The following is an 18603-nucleotide window of genomic DNA, read 5'->3' as shown; positions in this document are numbered from 1 at the left end:
ATAGCAGAGAAATTTAACTTTAAAGACATTTATTAAGTCAGTTCTTTCATGATAGTATCTAAAAGTTATTACCAAACCAGAGGTTCTCATCTAGGTGTGTTAATTTTTTTTTGTTTTTAATTGGGTCTATTAGACATTTAGGTTTAATTTTTATGAAGTATATAAGTCTATGTTTAGTTTTTTTTTAAAGTTGTGAATGATGGTCTGAACATACAGGCTCCATGCATCTCAGAGCCGTGTGCTGGTTTGTAGGATGTGAGATGAGGGTGCTAACAGAGCTGTGGACTTTGTCTGAGTGACCTGAGATTTGGAATTCCATGTGTCGTCTTGCAGGTCTGGGCTGTGCTGTTGGAGTTGCAAGCAGAGTTTCAGGTGAGAGGTTTGGTGTCATTTCATCCCTTCATCCATATTTCAGGAATTGAAATGTAGTGGTGTGAGGTAAAAGACTGGTTACTCTGCCCAGGACAGTAGGAAAGAAGAGACATACCAGTGAGAGGGGCTTCCTCTTGCAGCAAATAACCACAGATTCAGTGGCCCAAATGACACAAAAGCCTTTTCCCCCTTAAACTTGAAGTTCTGAAAGAGTCTAAAATGAGTTTCACGGAGGTAAAAGCTCTAGTCAACAGATCTGTGTTCTGCCTAGAATCTGCCTTCCCTCCCCAGATGCTACAGGCCACCTGGATACCTTGGATTGCTGCCCCGTCCTTTGTCTCCAAAGCTATCAAATGCTCAGGCTGCCACTAAGGTTTTATGCCCTACTTTCCTCTTCCACCTTAAAGGGCTTTCCCTGTTGAACCTACTTGGATATTTAGAACCCACTCTCTGTTGTAAAGATTCACAAATAGAAATTGCATCTGTGACTTGAAAAATTTTTGTGCCAAATAAAATAGAATATTATACATAGTGGAAGGAAAGAACCAACTTCTGGAAACTGACCTCTGTAGGCATACATTTTTCTCAACCTACTTTCATAAGTGTTCAACCTCTCCTCTAGTTTACCATTCACCAGAGATGGCAGTAGAGAAAAGTTGTTAGGATATGGGGAAAGGAGATCTGTTTCAAAGTAGCTTTTGGAGGGCGAGTTCAGTCTTCGTTGTCATGACATCAGCAATTCAGTCCTGTAGCAATGCCAAATAAAGCACCTGCAGTCCAGTCCTCTCTGCAGACACCACACATGAACCAGCACCTGCAGTCCAGTCCACTTGGCAGACACCACACATGAACCAGCAAGAGGCTGCTGTGAAAGTAACAAAGGAACCCCATGAGAAGTTCTTTGGCAAGCGCCACAAGCAGAGCTCAGGAATGCAGTGTAAGGTGAACCAATACAGGCATGTCATTAGTGAAGAATAGTGAGGCAAACCAAACCAAACCAGTGCTCAATTTCCCCATCTGTGGGGTCATTCTTATATTCCTTCTAAATATCATGCATCCTTTTATGTGTTTGCTTTAGTAAAGCACCCTTTCACCCGTGTTCCACAGCAAAACATTTGACATAACTGACTTTCCAAAGAAACCAGAAGTTTCCACTTTGGATCTCTAATCTCCATATGTGTACCTTGACACTTGTTCACATACACATTCATGCAAACAAATCATATATACATATGTGTGTGTACACATATATAATAAACAAATACACGTATACACACACAGTAAATAACAGTTAATTAAATAAAAAGTATATATGCATACATACTCCTAAAAGTGTTTCAGGTTTTAACTGTGTTGAAATTTTTGCTGAATTCAGAACATGGATAAGATGTCTAAAAGCTGGTAAACCACCCTGTCCTTTAATAACTGGAACTCTAAAGTTTAGTAGCTTGATGTGCATGTCAGTGTGTCCTGTGTGTATCGAAGTGTGCATCACAGGACCCTAAGCATCATTTTCAGTTTCTGGGAAGACAGTATACTTCATGTGGCTCTGGTGATGACACTGTGACAGTCACAGCAAGGGAGAATCAGAGAGGGGCAGTTCTTTTGGAGGCCAACACAAGTCTAAGTTGTTTTTCTGAGTCTGAGTCTTGTGGTTTGGGGATACATATGGCCTTTGGGGTATGTGTAGAAGAGAAGGCCTCACTCCTTCCCTAAGCTCAGCACATAGCCTTTCATAGGAGGCTTGCTCACTTGGACACTTCAGCTTGTTGAGCTTTTTAAGTTCTGTGGACTGTATCTTGTGTATTCTGTATTATTATTATTTCATTTTTTGACTAATATCCACTTATTAGTACTTACCATGCATGTCCTTTTGGGTCTGAGTTAATCTTACTCAGGATGATATTTTCTAGTTCCATCCATTTGCCTGCAAAACTCAGGATGTCCTTATTCTGAATAGCTGAGTAATATTCCATTGTGTAAATGAAGACTCTTTCCCACTTTCTTTTCTATTAGATTCAGTGTATCTGGTTTTATGTTGAGGTCCTTAATCCACTTGGACTTGAGCTTTGTACAAGGTGAAAAATATGGGTCTACTTTCATTCTTCTACATACATACAGACAGTTAGACCAGCACCATTTATTGAAGATGCTTTCTTTTTTGCATTGTATATTTTTGGCGTCTTTGTCAAAGATCAAGTGACCATAAGTGTGAGGTTTTATTTCTGGGTCTTCAATTATACTCCATTGATCAACATGGTTTCTCAGGAAATTGGAAGTAGATCTACCTGAAGGCACAGCTATACTACTCTTGGGAATATACCCAAAAGATGCTCCACCATGCCACAGGGGCATGTGTTCTACTATGTTCATAGCGGCCTTATTTATGATAATTTCATGCCTTCCAAAAAGATCTTTCTAAGGTCACATGCTTTATTATTTGAAGGGGGATTTATTTATTTTTTAAAATGCATGTGATTGTTTACTTCCTTTTGAGTTTCTTTTCTTTTGTGATAGTGACCTTGGTCTCTGGCAGCCCCCCTCACATGTCCCTCCCAAGACAGAGGTCTTTATGCAGGCTGGCATAGATGGAGGCTTGGGTCTTTCTTACTTGTCTGGATCTGAGCTGACTTGTCATCAAAATGAAATATGAAGGTCCTCTTCCCAGCTTGATGGCATTGTTGATCTTTAGAGAAGACGTGCTTATGGTGAGCAGAGCCAGAGTTAGGTGTCCCATTTATTTGGTACACATTCACTTCAGTACTTGTTCCAATGTACGTGGTGACAATTACATTCCATACCTGGGTTGATGAGCTCAAAAACGGTTTCTTTAAAGCCTGTTACTGTTGTTGTGAAGAAAATTAGAATAGGAGGCAGATTTCTCATGGGAGGAAAGTTAGAAGGTGAGGCAGATATGTAGGATTTTCTAACTGCTGTGCCCTTTGATGTCCCCAGTGTGCTCGATCACTGGATAGATGGAAAGGTAAATGTTCTTTTTGTACACATTCAACCTTTATCTTAGCTGTTTGTTAAGGGATTGGTTAACTTGGGTTGTATATCTTCTTACAGGGATCAAAAGGGACTTCATAGTGGACCCCCATTCTATTTCAGCAGTAGATAGAAGTCAAGTTAAACCATTTTTGTGAAAGTCAAGGTATAGTATTAAAAGTATCCAGTCTTCTAGACATTTGTACACATTAAAAATAACTTGCTATTCCTGTTCCTTTTTTGTTGCTGTTAGGCAATGTAGGGGACTTGCCACAACACATGCAACAGATTATAAAAGACTGAAAATGTAATGACTAGAGCATGGCGCAGACCATACTGGCAGATCTGGAGTGCAATACTCTTTCATCAGCATGCTGTGGGTGGTCATGGCTTCAGCCCTGCAGACGGCTCAGCCCAGTTCCTGGAGAGGGTCTGTGAGAAAAGAGCACAAGTGACCACTCTTCTCTGGTTTTTCAGGCTGTCATTTTGGTTGCTTATCCTTGACAACCTCCCCTTTCTTTCTTTCTTCTTTTTTTTTTTTTTTTTCTAGAGCCTTCTCTTTAGATGTTCGTTATTTAGATGATTGGCTTTTACCAGGCAGAATCTTCTGGAATGTTTTTGCTTTTGCTTTCACTGTCCAGCTTTAAAATAAAACTTAACACTTCTAATGTCTCCTTCTGCACAAAGCTGGGCTGACCTTGTGATCATTGGCATTTGGTAACTTCTCAGTCTCAGCAGATTGAATTAAATATTTTTACTTATTTCTTAAAACAAAAACACAAAACAAACAAAACCCCCAAAACAGCAACAGCAGAAAAGCGTTAAACGGGTCTCTTGTTTTCTCTAGTACTTTTCTGAGACATCTTGTTTCTTCCTTGTTTTCAACTGTTGTCATTGCTGCCTACTTTGTTCTTGAGTAGTCTTTTTTATTTTTGTTGTTGGTTTTGAGGCGGGCTGGCCTGGGATGCACCATGCCATCATTACACATACTGAATAAAGTAAAGAAAAGGTATATAGCAGAGTGGCTTGTAAGCTTGTGTATCCCAAAATGGAATCCCTAATAAAATCAGTGCAAACTGTACTTTTTCTGTAAACTGGTATAGATGGATACATTGTTTATAATTATAAATTATAAAATCATTGTCAGACCAGCATAAAGAGAAAGAATGGTCATATATTTTGGAATGAATCAGTTGCCACATGAAACCTAGTCCCATTAGATGGATTTAGGAAAGTTTTATTGATCAAGAACAAACCTCAAATGCTTTGGTGATTTCTGTTCATGATAAACCTCCTGGAGTCTCTGTTCTGATGACGCTTGTTGAGCTCAGCTCCAAGCAACTTCTCTGAAGATACTTTAGAGCGATTTTGGGTTCTTCTATTCTCTGTGAGTCCTGTTATTCTGGGGGACCTGGGCTGTTTGATAGGGCACCCTCTGGCCAAGGGTGTGGGTACAGCTGGGTCAAGTTAAAAATGTCAAATGTAACCAGCATTTGGATTTGTCTTTCCATTATGGAATGAAGGGCTGCTTTTCAATGGAATGAGCAAGCATGTGCAGTCTGTTCATTGTGTCTAATGCAAGGATTCAACACTCTTCAGGTTACCAGTCAGCATGGTCTGATGAGGAGGTGTTTAGTGCTCCTCTCCTGTGCTTGCTTGTGGATCTCAGATTTGCCTTGAGACACTGACATCAACCCTCCCATGAAACTGTGTCTGGAAGACCTTTAGAGCCTCAGGTTAGGCTCACTGTGTGTGGTCCTGGAGTGTCCTGCCTGAGATCCTGGGAAAGTTAGCTCTCACAGATACTCTGAGAACATTTCTCCAGCTGCCAGGGTCTAGTTAGCTTGACTGTGTGCTCCTGAAGATCCAGGCCTCTGTACAGTTAGAGCCCACTTATAGGAAAGAGCCTGGCCATAGGAAGGCACGGGTAGGGAAGAGGTAGGATTCTCTTGAAATTGAAGTGCTGAATATTTTATGTGAATTTAAACTCCTCTTCTTGAAATTACTTAAATGTTTTCCTCGCCAGGGTCTGTAAAAAACACATTAGCTTGTGCTAACTCTATTTTGTAATCAACAGTGGTGCCGCCCTGTCTCGGGTGATGTTTACAGTCCACACCTGCTCTAGGTGGGTGCTTACTGTGCTTTGCACTGCGCCTGAGGGCTCCTTTATATTTATCACTAGGTAATGTACATTGCAGACACAGAGGTCTTTGGGACCCTGAAACTAAAAAAATACAAAAGTTGCTCTTATTTATCCTCTATCTTCTACTGCAGCTCAAATCAATTTCTGTCAGCACCATGAGGATTTTATACAAGTGAGTCTATAAAAGGTAGAGGGAGATAGCCCACAGTAAGGTGATGTTAGTCGCTTTCTGTACCTTTTAAAACAGGTATCTTTTTATAAAGGAAATCTGTCCAACAGAGCTGTCAGTGTCCTGTAAGTTTAGTGGAGGACTGTAGGCTTCATAGTCACTACTCTTTGCAGTGGAGGGCTGTAGGCTTCATAGTCACTACTCTTTGCTGTGGAGGGCTGTAGGCTTCATAGTCACTACCCTTTGCAGTGGAGGGCTGTAGGCTTCATAGTCACTACCCTTTGCAGTGGAGGGCTGTAGACTTCATAGTCACTACCCTTTGCAGTGGAGGGCTGTAGGCTTCATAGTCACTACCCTTTGCTGTGGAGGGCTGTAGACTTCATAGTCACTACCCTTTGCAGTGGAGGGCTGTAGGCTTCATAGTCACTATCCTTTGCAGTGGAGGGCTGTAGGCTTCATAGTCACTACCCTTTGCAGTGGAGGGCTGTAGGCTTCCTAGTCACTATCCTTTGCAGTGGAGGGCTGTAGACTTCATAGTCACTACCCTTTGCAGTGGAGGGCTGTAGGCTTCATAGTCACTACCCTTTGCAGTGGAGGGCTGTAGGCTTCATAGTCACTACCCTTTGCACTGGAGGGCTGTAGGCTTCATAGTCACTACCCTTTGCAGTGGAGGGCTGTAGGCTTCATAGTCACTACCCTTTGCAGTGGAGGGCTGTAGGCTTCATAGTCACTACCCTTTGCAGTGGAGGACTGTAGACTTCATAGTCACTACCCTTTGCTGTGGAGGGCTGTAGGCTTCATAGTCACTACCCTTTGCACTGGAGGGCTGTAGGCTTCATAGTCATTACCCTTTGCAGTGGAGGGCTGTAGGCTTCATAGTCACTACCCTTTGCACTGGAGGGCTGTAGGCTTCATAGTCACTACCCTTTGCAGTGGAGGGCTGTAGGCTTCATAGTCACTACCTTTTGCTGTGGAGGGCCGTGGGCTTCATAGTCACTACCCTTTGCTGTGGAGGGCTGTAGGCTTCATAGTCACTACCTTTTGCTGTGGAGGGCTGTAGGCTTCATAGTCACTACCTTTTGCAGTGGAGGGCTGTAGACTTCATAGTCACTACCTTTTGCTGTGGAGGGCCGTGGGCTTCATAGTCACTACCCTTTGCTGTGGAGGGCTGTGGGCTTCATAGTTGCTACTCTTTGCTGTGGAGGGCTGTAGGCTTCATAATTGCTACCCTTTGCTATTTTCATAGGCAGTTGGTACTATGGCTCAGGCCCTTCTACATTTTATGACATAGCATTTGACAAGCATGGTAGCTTGCCATCTTTATATGTTCTGCCATGCTGCTGTAGGGTGTGATGTAGTTTTTGTAAGTATCCTGGGAGCTCATTTGTTGGCAGCTTGGTCCATAGTATGGCTGAGTTGGGAGGAGGTAGACCTTTAAGAGGTGGGGGCTGTAAGGCGCTTCTGGTACCTCAAATGACCTAAATTAGTCAATCTGACTCCCTGTCCTTGTCACTCATACTTCTGACATGAAGCCATATGCTGTGAGGTAATGTGGCTAAGGGAACCCCCACAAATACCCTTTGTATTTTTAGCCTCCAATTGTGAACTGAAAACTCTTTTCTAAGTTACTTAGCCCCTAGTATTATGCATTTGAAAATAGACTTCGACACATGCCAGCCATTGGAACCATGCCCCCCCCCCCCGCACAATATAGGCTGTCGTTGAACTTGGAACCTTTTTACCTCAGTTACACAAACACTGTACTCCGCTCCAACTGCTATTTAAATTTTTTTCTATTGTAGTTTTTGTAAACATCTGGCAACATAATTATTGCTTTTCCCTTTTAAAAAATTCAAACATATATACTTCGAATTTATCCTATTTTACAAATACTACATTTAGAATATAATTGCTTATGACTTGAAAGAGGCATCACTGCCCCATGAGATAAAGTTCTATCATTAGGAAATATGACGTAAGATCTTGTGCAAATGCCCTTTTCTCTCTGTCTTAGTGTCTTACTAAACATTTAAAGCAGGATCACTGATGCTGACTAATGCCAGGACTGGGCCACTGTCCTGCCCCAAAGCTGGGAAAGCCTGTTTTTATTGGGGACAGGCCTCTCTGCTTGTTGTATTATCTTTCCAGAGGTCTGGGAAGTAAGCAGCACCCCTGGAGCCAATCATGTATGTAGTAGAGAAGACGTTTCCCCTTTCTCTGTGATTGCCATCGTAGACTGTTTGCTTGGGGATCAGATGAGAGTGCTGCTGACAGAGTCTATCAAACGCCTCTCTGAGGTTTTCAGTTTTCTTCCACGTGCATTCTCTGTCGTGTGGGTATACTTGCAAATGCTTCTTTAAGTCATCACGATGTAGGTGCATACCCTAATGTGGAATGGCATGCAGGGTCACCAAGCTGAGGTTTTGAGTTTGTCAAGGGACTTGGTTTCTGGAAATCTTTTTAAATGTGGAAACCTTTAGACTGCTGTTACCAATCATGTAGAAATGAATCAACTGCTGTCTAGGTAGGTGGCTTTCTGCATCTTGGCTAGTATTAGTATTTGGTGTTTGTTTCTTATTCATAAAAGAACAAATTTAGATCAGTAGGCACTAAATTAATGGGTTTCATTGTTTACAGGCCTTATATGTAGCAGGAATATTTTGTTCTACCTTCCCTATGTAGTTTCTATAGAATCTGTCTCTTTTCTTTTGCTGAAAAAAGGGAATAACAATTTTGTTAGCAGATTGCTTTGAAGAAGCTGCAGAAGGAAAGAGTGAACCACACTTAGGAAAGGGGATTTGTTGTATAAATTTGGTTTAGCATGTGAATTCTGAGAATCTAGACTTGGTCATCACACTTGGGTGGTAAGTGTTTTACTCATTGATTGATCTTCCTGGCCCTAGACAGTATTTTAAGTAACTTTTTCATAAAAAAAAAAGTTGGATGTATAGAAATTTTTGTTTGAAATGTTACATTGTTGCTAAAAGCATTTCAGGTTTACAATTTTCTGATTAGGGATGCTCATTCTGTGTGCGTGTGTGTTTGTGAGATGGGGGGATGGAGGGAGGAGGGAGGCTCACATGCAGAGGCCACAGATGGATGTTGGGTGTCTTCCTCTATCACTGTTCTTCATAGCTGATGCAGTGTCTCATGCAGAGCCTGGAACTCAGCCAGCTAGATTGGCTGTCAATGAGTCTCAGGGGTCTTTTGTTTTAGCTTCCTTAATGCTGGGGTTACAGGTATAAGTCACCCCACATGGCATGTTTCCTGGGTGCTTGGGATCCAAACTCAGGTCCTTATGTTTGTGTGAAAAGCACTTTATCAATTTAGTTGTCTCCACAGCATTTTATCCTGTCTTTTCCAGGGAAAATGTATTTTGCCTTTATATAATATGAAGAAAAAAGATATGAGAAAAATAATTTTAATAACACGCGTTTCTTGTGTCATACTTTGGGCCCTCTCACTGGGGAGGTGTGACAATAAGAACAACACAGGTCTCAGGCCCACAGAGAGGGGGTATTGCTGTATAGAAGATTCTAGCAGGGGCTTCCTGCTAGGGAAAAGGCTCCATAAAAATCTTGTCACTGTTAGGACTCACTGTTAGGGATGCCACAAGGCAGTCTTAAAACCAAGGCAGGATGGGGCTCAGCTCTTGGGAAGAATACATAAAATGATCAGGAGCTCTTAGACTTGGTGCCACAAGCAGAAGCTGTAAAAAGAAGGCTCACCTGAGAGGGAAAGATGAGTGTGGGATCCCAAGAAGAGCAAGGAGAGACAGAGGAGGAAGACTGTTCAGACACGTGTCAGATGAAGAACTTGGTGCCAAGGGAACTAAGTGTTTAATAAAAACAGTCCGTCTAGAAAATGGGTAAGCAGAGACCTCACAAAATGTGAGCAAAGTGATGGAGCAAAGTACTTGACAAGATCTTCAGTGTTGCCAGGCGGTGGTGGCGCACGCCTGTAATCCCAGCACTTGGGAGGCAGAGGCAGGAGGATTTCTGAGTTCGAGGCCAGCCTGGTCTACAAAGTGAGTTCCAGGACAGCCAGGGCTATACAGAGAAACCCTGTCTCGAAAAAACAAAAACAAAAACAAACAAACAAAAAAGTATCTTCAGTGTCATTAGCCCTGAAGGAGGAGACAGAAAATACCACCATAGCCAGCCACCATGCACATGTGTCAGAATGGTGGAGGCAGAACCCAAGGAGGATACTATATGCTGGTGTAAACTCACTCAGGTGTGTTTTTCATACATTTTTGGTAGGAAAGTGTAAGTGTACACCATCTGTATCTAAGACAAGTGCCTCTCATAGCTCCTGGTGCACTGTGCACTTGGGTGGACTGCTGCCCACTAAGAGAAGTAATATATGTGAGAAAGTAAGAGGAATGTCTTCACATGGGGATTGGGTAACAGGAAAACTTTCAAGAGTGAGATGATCAGAAGACTCCCACCAAAGAGAAGAAGCCCCTCTTCTAGCAGAAGGAAAATGACCAAAAAATGATACACCCCTCATAAGTATAATAATACATCATGCTTCCATGTCCAGCTCAGGGTAGTGAGTGCCATTCCTGGATGCACATCAAAATTGCGACTGGAAGTTAGAAAGGGGGGAGATGTCCACAGTCTGTCTTCAATCATTTGTCCTGTGATAACAGTGCGAAGCCTTAAGTGAGAAGCACCAGCCTGTGGGCTGCAAACATGAAGCTCATGGCAGCAGAAAGAACAACAGCAAATGATGTTGTGGCTGGAACAGTGAGCCCAGGGGACAATCAAACAAATCAACCAAGGAAACATTCTAGGGTGGCCGTGCAGTGCTAAGCCCCTGAGCATAGAAATAGAAGCCTTCATTCATGGTGGGATCTGGTGTGTGTGTGTTAGGTCCAAAATAGGACTCCAATATGACAGTGACAGGTGATGACAGTGTCCAAAATGACAGCCTAGGCTTGGCTCAGGCTGGATTCTGACCAGGTAAGCAGAAGAATTGCTTTTAGATAAACAAAAACCTTACTTGGCATTCCTCAGAAATCCTGTGAGGCAACCCCGTCCACCCTTTACAGTCAACTACCTTAGGTACAGGACATCTAGTTCCTGATTCACCCAAACATTCTGTAATGGATCAAAACCCCTATGCTAACTCCCAGGCTGTTCTGGCTCCCATCCCTCCTCCTGTTCATACCTGTCCCCATAAAACTGTCGAGGGTTTTCCCACTGCTCTCTGTGACCTGCCCTCCCTGCGCCTTCTCCCCCCCCCCCCCCCGACAGTTTGATTCGTCAAATAAACTGTGTTTCCACCCATGTAGTGGTCTAGTTTGAGATGTCTCTGCACCTTCATTTACAGTGTGATGTCTAAGTAGTGCCAGCTATGTGGGCACTGGGGAGGAGAGGATCCAGAGTGGATTTAGAAGAATTGGGGCTCACAAGACCAGTGCCACATGGCATTAGAAAAGGAGGTAGGCAGAATTCTTTGGGGTGTTTGCAAAGAGTTGAGTTTCCGTGCTTTGTTATGGATTTCTCATGCATTTCGTCAGTAGAATGCAAGCTTCTAGGTCTGACTTTCTGTGCACGTTATTCTGAACAGGTTTTACTTCCTGCGGTTGTTCCCGTTTGTACCGTTGCATCCAAGCTAATATGCCTTTTGAAAAATCAATTCTTATTCCCTCCTGGAACTGAGTGAGCAAGCCAGAAGTTCTGTAAGCAAAAGTAGAGACTGCAGACCTTGTTTTGTTTGGAGCTGTGTTCTGCCAGCACCTGCTCTGGGTGGGCTGTGTAAACAGTGGCCATGGGGAGGCAGTACAGAGAGGCAGCCACTGCCTTGCTTACTAGCCTAACTGATTCAAGGCTCCGGATTTCTGAGTGTTTACTTCATATGAAAGAGGGCCTAAAAATACCAGGCCAGTTAGGTTTTTACTGTAGGTCATTTCATTTAAGCTGGAGTGGGACATATAAATTTTAAAAGGGGGGAAAATTGAAGTCAAGATTTTGAAGGAAAAGTCACAGAATCTGTCTGCAATAATTAGTGTTGGCCAGGGATGCCAAGCTGCAAAGAGTGACTGGAAAAATTAGTTCCACCCTTTAACTTGGCATGCTGAGGATTTGAATAATGCACTACCAAAAGAAAATTCCATGCCCAAGTCAAGAGTGCATTCTCCTGTGAACCACTTAATGTGTCATTAGTAACTTTTTGTCATACACTTTAAAAATTTATAGGAACACATGACATCACTCTGGTTGTTTTGTCTCTTTGGTTGTTGTTTTTCAAAACAGGGTTTTTCTCTGTAGTCCTGTCGGTCCTGGAACTCCCTCTGTAAACCAGGCTATCTCAAACTCAAGAGATCTGCCTTTCCCTGTCTTCCAAGTGCTAGGACTAAAGGTATGTGCCGCTACCAGCTGGCCCATTTTGTCTGTTTTTGTTTGTTTATATGGAGGCAAAGTCTCATATTACCCAGACTGGACTTGAGTTCGCTTTGTAGATGAGGATAACCTTGAGTTTCTGATCCCTCTGCAGTTACAGTCACACATGAGCTCACCTCGCTTTATGTAGTGCCGGGGAGCCCACCTAGGACCTCATACATGGGAGGCAGGGGCTCTGCCCACTGAGCCACATCCCTGTCTCAGTTTTAGTTTTGGAAGTCCAGTAAGATGAAAGCAATGCTAGGATGTGTTAGGCTTACAGAGGAGAGACGAGAAAGGGGTGTTATTTGTTAGGAAGGGGGGGAATGGGCTAGAGAGTCCTAGAGAATGGGTGAGGGCTGGAACACAGGTAGGAAACAGCTGAGCTATATGGAAACAGATTGAGATGGTTGCTGTGTGAAACTTTCAGGCTCTAATAATTAACCACGTTAGGGACAGTAGGGCTCACTGAGTATTAGACTTAAAGGCATGGGCTGGTGTCTTGTGCCTGTAATCTCATCATTTGGGAGGCTGAAACAGAAGGATTACAGCAAGTTAAAGGCCTGCCTAGGCTACATGGTGAGTTCCCTGCCATCCTGGCTTACAAATGAGACTTGCCTTGAAAAAAGAAAAGAAAAAAGACAAAAGAAAACAAAATGAAACGAAGAATGAAAAAAATGTTTTGCCTTTCATTCCCCCTGGAAGCCCCTGAACTCAGAGGTATGGCTGCTGGGCCTCTTGAAGTAGTCATGGCCTGGGTTGTGGTGTTTGAATGTGAAGTCACAAGAGGAAGCCATGGATGGAGCCAAGGGATGTTTATGGAGAACACTACAAGGATCCCATTGACTGTGAATACCCTGAACCTGTGGCAGTAGTGACAAACATGCTACCTCTAGTGTCTTGGGAAGGATGGACCTAGGGACAGACTATAGAGACCTCATCATCTCTAGTTTGGAAAATGGGAAATGCTTAAGTTCAGTACAGGCAATAGCAAACAGCACACAGAGCATTAGGCAGAACTCACACTGTGTGTCTCCTGCTAGATTCTAGGTGTTTGGCCTGTCTCAGAGCCATTGGATCAGTGCTGGTACTTCTCCATAGAAGCTAGTGTGCATTTTGTGTCTACTATGCGCCAGATCATGAGCCTGTGAACTACATACATGGTTTCTTTCCACCCTCTTGATATTGATAGCTGTTATTTTCTCTATTTCAAAGAGAAAGAAACTGTTAGGGAGGTGGCAGCACACACATTTAATCCCAGCAATCAGGAGGCAGAGGTGGGAAGATCTCAGAGTTCAAGACCAGCATGGTCTACAAAGTGAATTCCAGGACAGCGAGGGCTACATAGAGAAACCCTGTCTCTCAATGCCAACCCCATCTGCCATCTGAGAGACAGAGACAGAGAGAGGGGGAGGCGCTTTTCTGACTCCTGCTGGAATTTTGTACCAGATTATGGAATTTCTTTAGCTAGAGCAAGGGATCCATAGCATGACTGAAATGTTCCTCTCTGCTATCTCATGTAGGCTATTCCTCCATGTAGAGCTTGGGACGTGGGCAAGTTCTAGGGTGTTGAGTGTCAGTGCTGGGGCATTGCAGGACTGTTGGTGGTTCTTCTGGAAAGGCTAGTTGTGGCCCCAATTCATGGTCTAGGCAGGGATTTTATTATTGTCATGGTAACAGTACTCAGATGATTCTGACTGAGATGTGTACACATCACAACATGAGAAAATCAGACTTACATGAATCAATTTCCACACTCAATTCCTCTTGAGTCTCTTCATACATTCATTTCATATTCGACTGGATAGAATATGAATCATACCCTAGCAATGATCCTCCCACTGTCAGATCAGAGCATTCGATAGCAAGCCTCTGTGATGATGCAGGAGATGGAGAAAACAAAGACTGGAGGAGCAGGGTTCCCTCGATGTCAGGCCATATCCCAGTCCTGCCCAAACTGAGGCTTCAGTTACAGCAGTTACTGATGATCAGGATGTGCCATGAGCCACACACCCTGCTGGCCTTTTACATGCACAGACCTCACTTCATTTTGTAACAATGCTATGAAGTAATTATACCATCTATATTTTGTGGAAGTAGAAAGTAGAGAGGGACGACATGGTTTAAAATATTTTAGGTTAATAGCTAGGACTTGGCCTGCTGAACACTCTACAATTCTCTACTCTTTTACTTTGCCTAATTAAAGAAATAATGTGTTACTGTAGTCTCAAAAAAGCTAATGCAGGTGTATCAGTCTATCCAGCCTCAGAGATTTTCCCAGATGTGATCTCTGATTTCAGTGACCCACAGATATTTCTAGTCTTTTTAACCATTTAGTCTATTTGTTTTCATATAACTGAAAATTATACTGATATGTGTTGTGTGACTTAGCTCTTGCAGACTGTTGTGACTCCTGCAGTTATTTCCATACCGGTCACACACATCTCCTTGCTTTATTCACCGACATGTTAGAATATCCAGATGTTAGAATATTCAGTGCTGGATATGTGTGTCTGTGGTAGAGAGCTTACTTACTGTGTGTGAGGCTCTAGGTTCTGTCTTCAGCACCACCATCAAAACAAACAAAAAGGAGGGGTGGGTGGGTGGGAAGGGTGCATGAGGAGCAGCAGTTGTAGCTACAGACTGCAGGCATGTTTAAATGCAAGCCCCTGTGTAGAGGCAGTTTCCTCCCAAGGTGATTTGGCAGTGTCTGCAGATAGTTTTCATAGTTGTAACCTGGAGGAGTTGAGCTGTACTGGCAGTTAGAGGGGAGGGATACCTAGGACTCCCTCAACCATAAAGAATTATCAACCAGGAATCGATTGTGCTGAGAGTGGGGAAATTAGATTTGTTTAAACCTACTCACCCCTGGTACTTCTGCAGTCTTCATAAGGGGTATCAGCAATGTAGTGTGTCAACACAGACCTTCACTTAAAGGAATATTGAGTAGCAAGTTCATGTTGCTGAAAGTTAGGGCTTCAGTTTATAAGGAAAACCCAGTTATACCCCCTACTCCCTGATTTGAACTATTTTCAAGACATTTCTGTGTTCCTTGGTGTAGGAGGTATAGTTCTCATGGACCCCTGTGAGCCTTGCTTTGCGGTATGTTAAAGGTGTGTCTTGGCGCATGGTTTCTGTGGGTCCCTTTTCCACATTAAGATCTCTTCCCTTTAGGATGGAGGCCACTGTGGATTCTAGCAAGTTAAAAATTATTTCATGGCTTAAATCATGGATTGAAATAAAAGAAACTCTGTAATTTCAGATTTGCTCTGTTGCTATGCTCAGATATTGCTAAGTTCCTGTGGGCTCCAGGTAGAGATGGAACACTAACCCTGTGTTACTGCAGAGGCATGGTTTAGGTGAACACACTCAGACTGCAGTTAGTGCACCCTGGCTCTTTGTTAAGGATGTATTATCTCAATGAGGAGTAAGAACTCAAAACATTTCTTCCCATTCAGACGATGCTGTGAGTACACATGTAAGTTGGGTCCATTTCTTTTGGTTTAAATCATGTTATCCTGGTGTCAAATGTGCTCATTCATATTCTCTCTCTCTCCTCTTTGATTGGATATTTTCTTTCTTTACATTTGAAATGTTTTCTGCTTTCCAGGACTCCCCTTTGGAAAAGCCCTACCCTCTATGAGGGTGCTCCTCCACCCACCCACCCACTCCTGTCCTCCCACACTGGCATTCCTCTACACTGGGGCATCGAACACCCTCAGGTCCAAGAGCCTCTCCTCCCACTAATGTCCAACAAGGCCATCCACTGCCACATATGTGGCCAGCACCATAGGTCACTCCATGTGTATTCTTTGGTTGGTGATCCAGTCCCTGGGAGCTCCGGGGGGTCTGGCCTTTTGACACTGTTGCTTCCTCCAAGGGGCTGCAAACCTTCTCAGCTCCTTCAGTCCCTTCTCTAACTCCTCCATTGGGGACCCCCAAGCTTAGTTCAATGGTTGACTGTGAGCTTCCGCTTCTGTCTTTGTCAGGTTCTGGCAGAGCCTCTCAGGAGATAGCCATTCAGGCTTCCATCAGCAAGCACTTCCTGGCATCCACAATAGCATCCAGGTTTGGTGGCTGTATATGGGATGGATCCCTAGGTGGAGCAGTCTCTGAATGGCCTTTCCTTCAGTCTCTGCTCCTCATTGTCTCTTAAGATGCCTTTTAACTCTTAGTAAAGAAGCAACGCTACTAAAAACCTCTCAGTGCAACAACTTGCATAACTTGTCAAGCCTTTGGCTTCTGTCTTAGTCAGGATTTCTATTCCTGCACAAACATCATGACCAAGAAGCAAGTTGGGGAGGAAAGGGTTTATTTGGCTTACACTTCCATACTGCTGTTCATAATCAAAGGAAGCCAGGACTAGAACTCAAGGAGGCCAGGAAGCAGGAGCTGATGCAGAGGCCATGGAGGGATGTTACTTACTGGCTTGCTTCCCCTGGCTTACTCAGCCTGCTCTCTTATAGAACCCAAGACTACCAGCCCAGGGATTGTCCCACTCACAAGGGGCCTTTCCCCCTTGATCACTAATTGAGGAAATGCCTTACAGTTGGATCTCATGGAGGCATTTCCTCAACTGAAGCTCCTTTTTCTGTGATAACCCCAGCTCTGTCAAGTTGACACAAAACTAGCCAGTACAGCTTCTGTCTCCCTTCTAGTTTCATCAATACTAGTGGAGTGGCCATGCTCATGATTTGGGAACAGATGATTTCATATGATCTCAGACATTTGGGAAAGAGTGATGACTGCCCTTCCTTAGTGTTCTCATGCTGTGGATGGATAGAGGTACAATAATCATGGCATGGGGTAGTGACTGTACCTTGTGTGAGCTTTCTGTATGTAAACTGTGGGAAGCTGCAAACGCCATTACAAGATGGCGCTGGCTACCACTGGCCACCGCCCATGATTATGGGTTAACAACCAATGTGCGCATGTGCATAAGAGTTTTTTTGCGGGCTGGTGAGATGGCTCAGTGGGTAAGAGCACCCGACTGCTCTTCCGAAGGTCCTGAGTTCAAATCCCAGCAACCACATGGTGGCTCACAACCATCCATAATGAGATCTGACACCCTCTTCGGGTGCATCTGAAGACAGCTACAGTGTACTTAGATATAATAATAAATCTTTAAAAAGTAATAATAAAATAAAAATAAATCTTTAAAAAAAAAAAAGAGTTTTTTTGCCGAGTCACTGCCTGGCACGACGCATATTAATGAGGTACTGGTAGCATAACCAATCAGGTATGGACACGCCACTCCTAGGCCTATATAAGCAGCACCATTTCTGGGCTCAGGGTCTTTCGCCTATGCAGTCAATGCTCTCCCAATAAACGTGTGCAGAAGGATCCTATTGTGGCGTCGTTCTTGCTGGCGAGTCAGGTGCTCACAGTAAAGCAAGTCAAGGTGCCTGCCTAGTCATTGAGCTTTTCTTTTTCCTCAGCACATGTCCTGCTGTACTTTTTGCTTTGTTTTAGGAAAGTTGTGATGTTCTACTACCAATTTTATGTCAGGCTGTCACTGATAACTTGGTGACACTGAAGTCTTCTTGCCGAAACCTTTTGTGTGTTACCATTTATGCAAACCTCAGGCACACATTTAAAAATATTTTTAAGATTTATTTTAATGTGTCTGAGTGTTTTGCTTGAATCTGTGTCTCTGTGACACTTGTGTGCCTACTGCTGTCATGTCAGAAGGTGGTGTTGGGTCCCCTGGAACTGAATTATAGAGCATTGTGAGTTGCCATCTGGGTGCTAGGAACTGAACTTTGGCCTTCTGGAAGAGCAGCCAGTGCTCTGAACTTCTGAGTCGTCTCTCTAGCTCCTGACATCCATTTTTAAAAGTTGTGCAACACACTTCCTTCCTGGGCTCTGCTGTATTTTACTTGCGAGGAGCAGCATTTCTATGTTTTCTCTTCTGGAGTAAATGTAGGTGAAGCTTATACATTAGTTTTACGCTTGGATCATCTGTGTAAACTTGGGGAGGCATCGGGAAGACGTGGTAATTTATGATGAGGTAATTTATGATGAAGCCCAATTTTCATATCCAAGGTTGAAAACTAAAAATCACTTGCAGGTGATTCAGCTAATATAGCAATATCAGTGATAGCCAAATAAAAGTTCTGGTTATAATATTGTCATAAATTTTTTTAGACAAATATGCAAAAATACAAAAGAGGAAGTGGCTAGTTTAGCTTTGGGGCACAGGTATTTCATCTGCTTAGTGTTCAGACAGCTCCATCTCTGGAAGTCATTCTAGACTAACAGATTGGATACTTCAAGAAGGACTCAAGAAAGGGGAGGTCAAACATTTTAATGTCTCTGAGAGGTACACTGGGGAAGACAAAGTAATTCAGTTGCACAAACCTATGAAAATTAGTTTCAAAATGTGAAGATCAGCTTCTTAACTGATTTAAATTCAATTGAGCTTGCCTTGGAATTTTCCAGGACTCTTCCTACAGTGGTAATGCTTGTTGCTGCTTACCCTGTCCCTTCTGGGTGTCCTAAGACTCTAGAAGGCCCCAGGCTACCATGGGCTGTAAAATGAC

The 18603-nt window shown here is 43.3% G+C and overlaps 1 protein-coding gene across 29 annotated transcripts in view; it reads left to right on the top strand.

Moving 5' to 3' along the window:
* Positions 1 to 18603, top strand: part of Fancc (Fanconi anemia, complementation group C) — a 195959-nt gene that overhangs the window by 111172 nt on the left and 66184 nt on the right. For 11 of the 29 annotated variants that reach the window (XR_001780750.2, XM_011244476.3, XM_011244483.3 and 8 more), the window contains one exon: positions 334 to 372. The exons of the other annotated variants lie outside the window; for them this stretch is intronic. Coding sequence is in view for 10 of the 11 variants with exons in the window: in XM_011244476.3 (XP_011242778.1) it covers positions 334 to 372 (39 nt within the window). In the remaining variant the exon portion in view is untranslated. The remainder of the gene's footprint in view (positions 1 to 333; positions 373 to 18603) is intronic. 29 annotated transcript variants of the gene reach the window in all.

Source organism: Mus musculus, chromosome 13 (genome assembly GCF_000001635.26).
Source record: "Mus musculus strain C57BL/6J chromosome 13, GRCm38.p6 C57BL/6J".
Lineage (NCBI taxonomy): Eukaryota > Metazoa > Chordata > Mammalia > Rodentia > Muridae > Mus > Mus musculus.
Note: the sequence above shows the minus strand (reverse complement) of the source record. Positions and strands in the feature narration are given on the sequence as shown.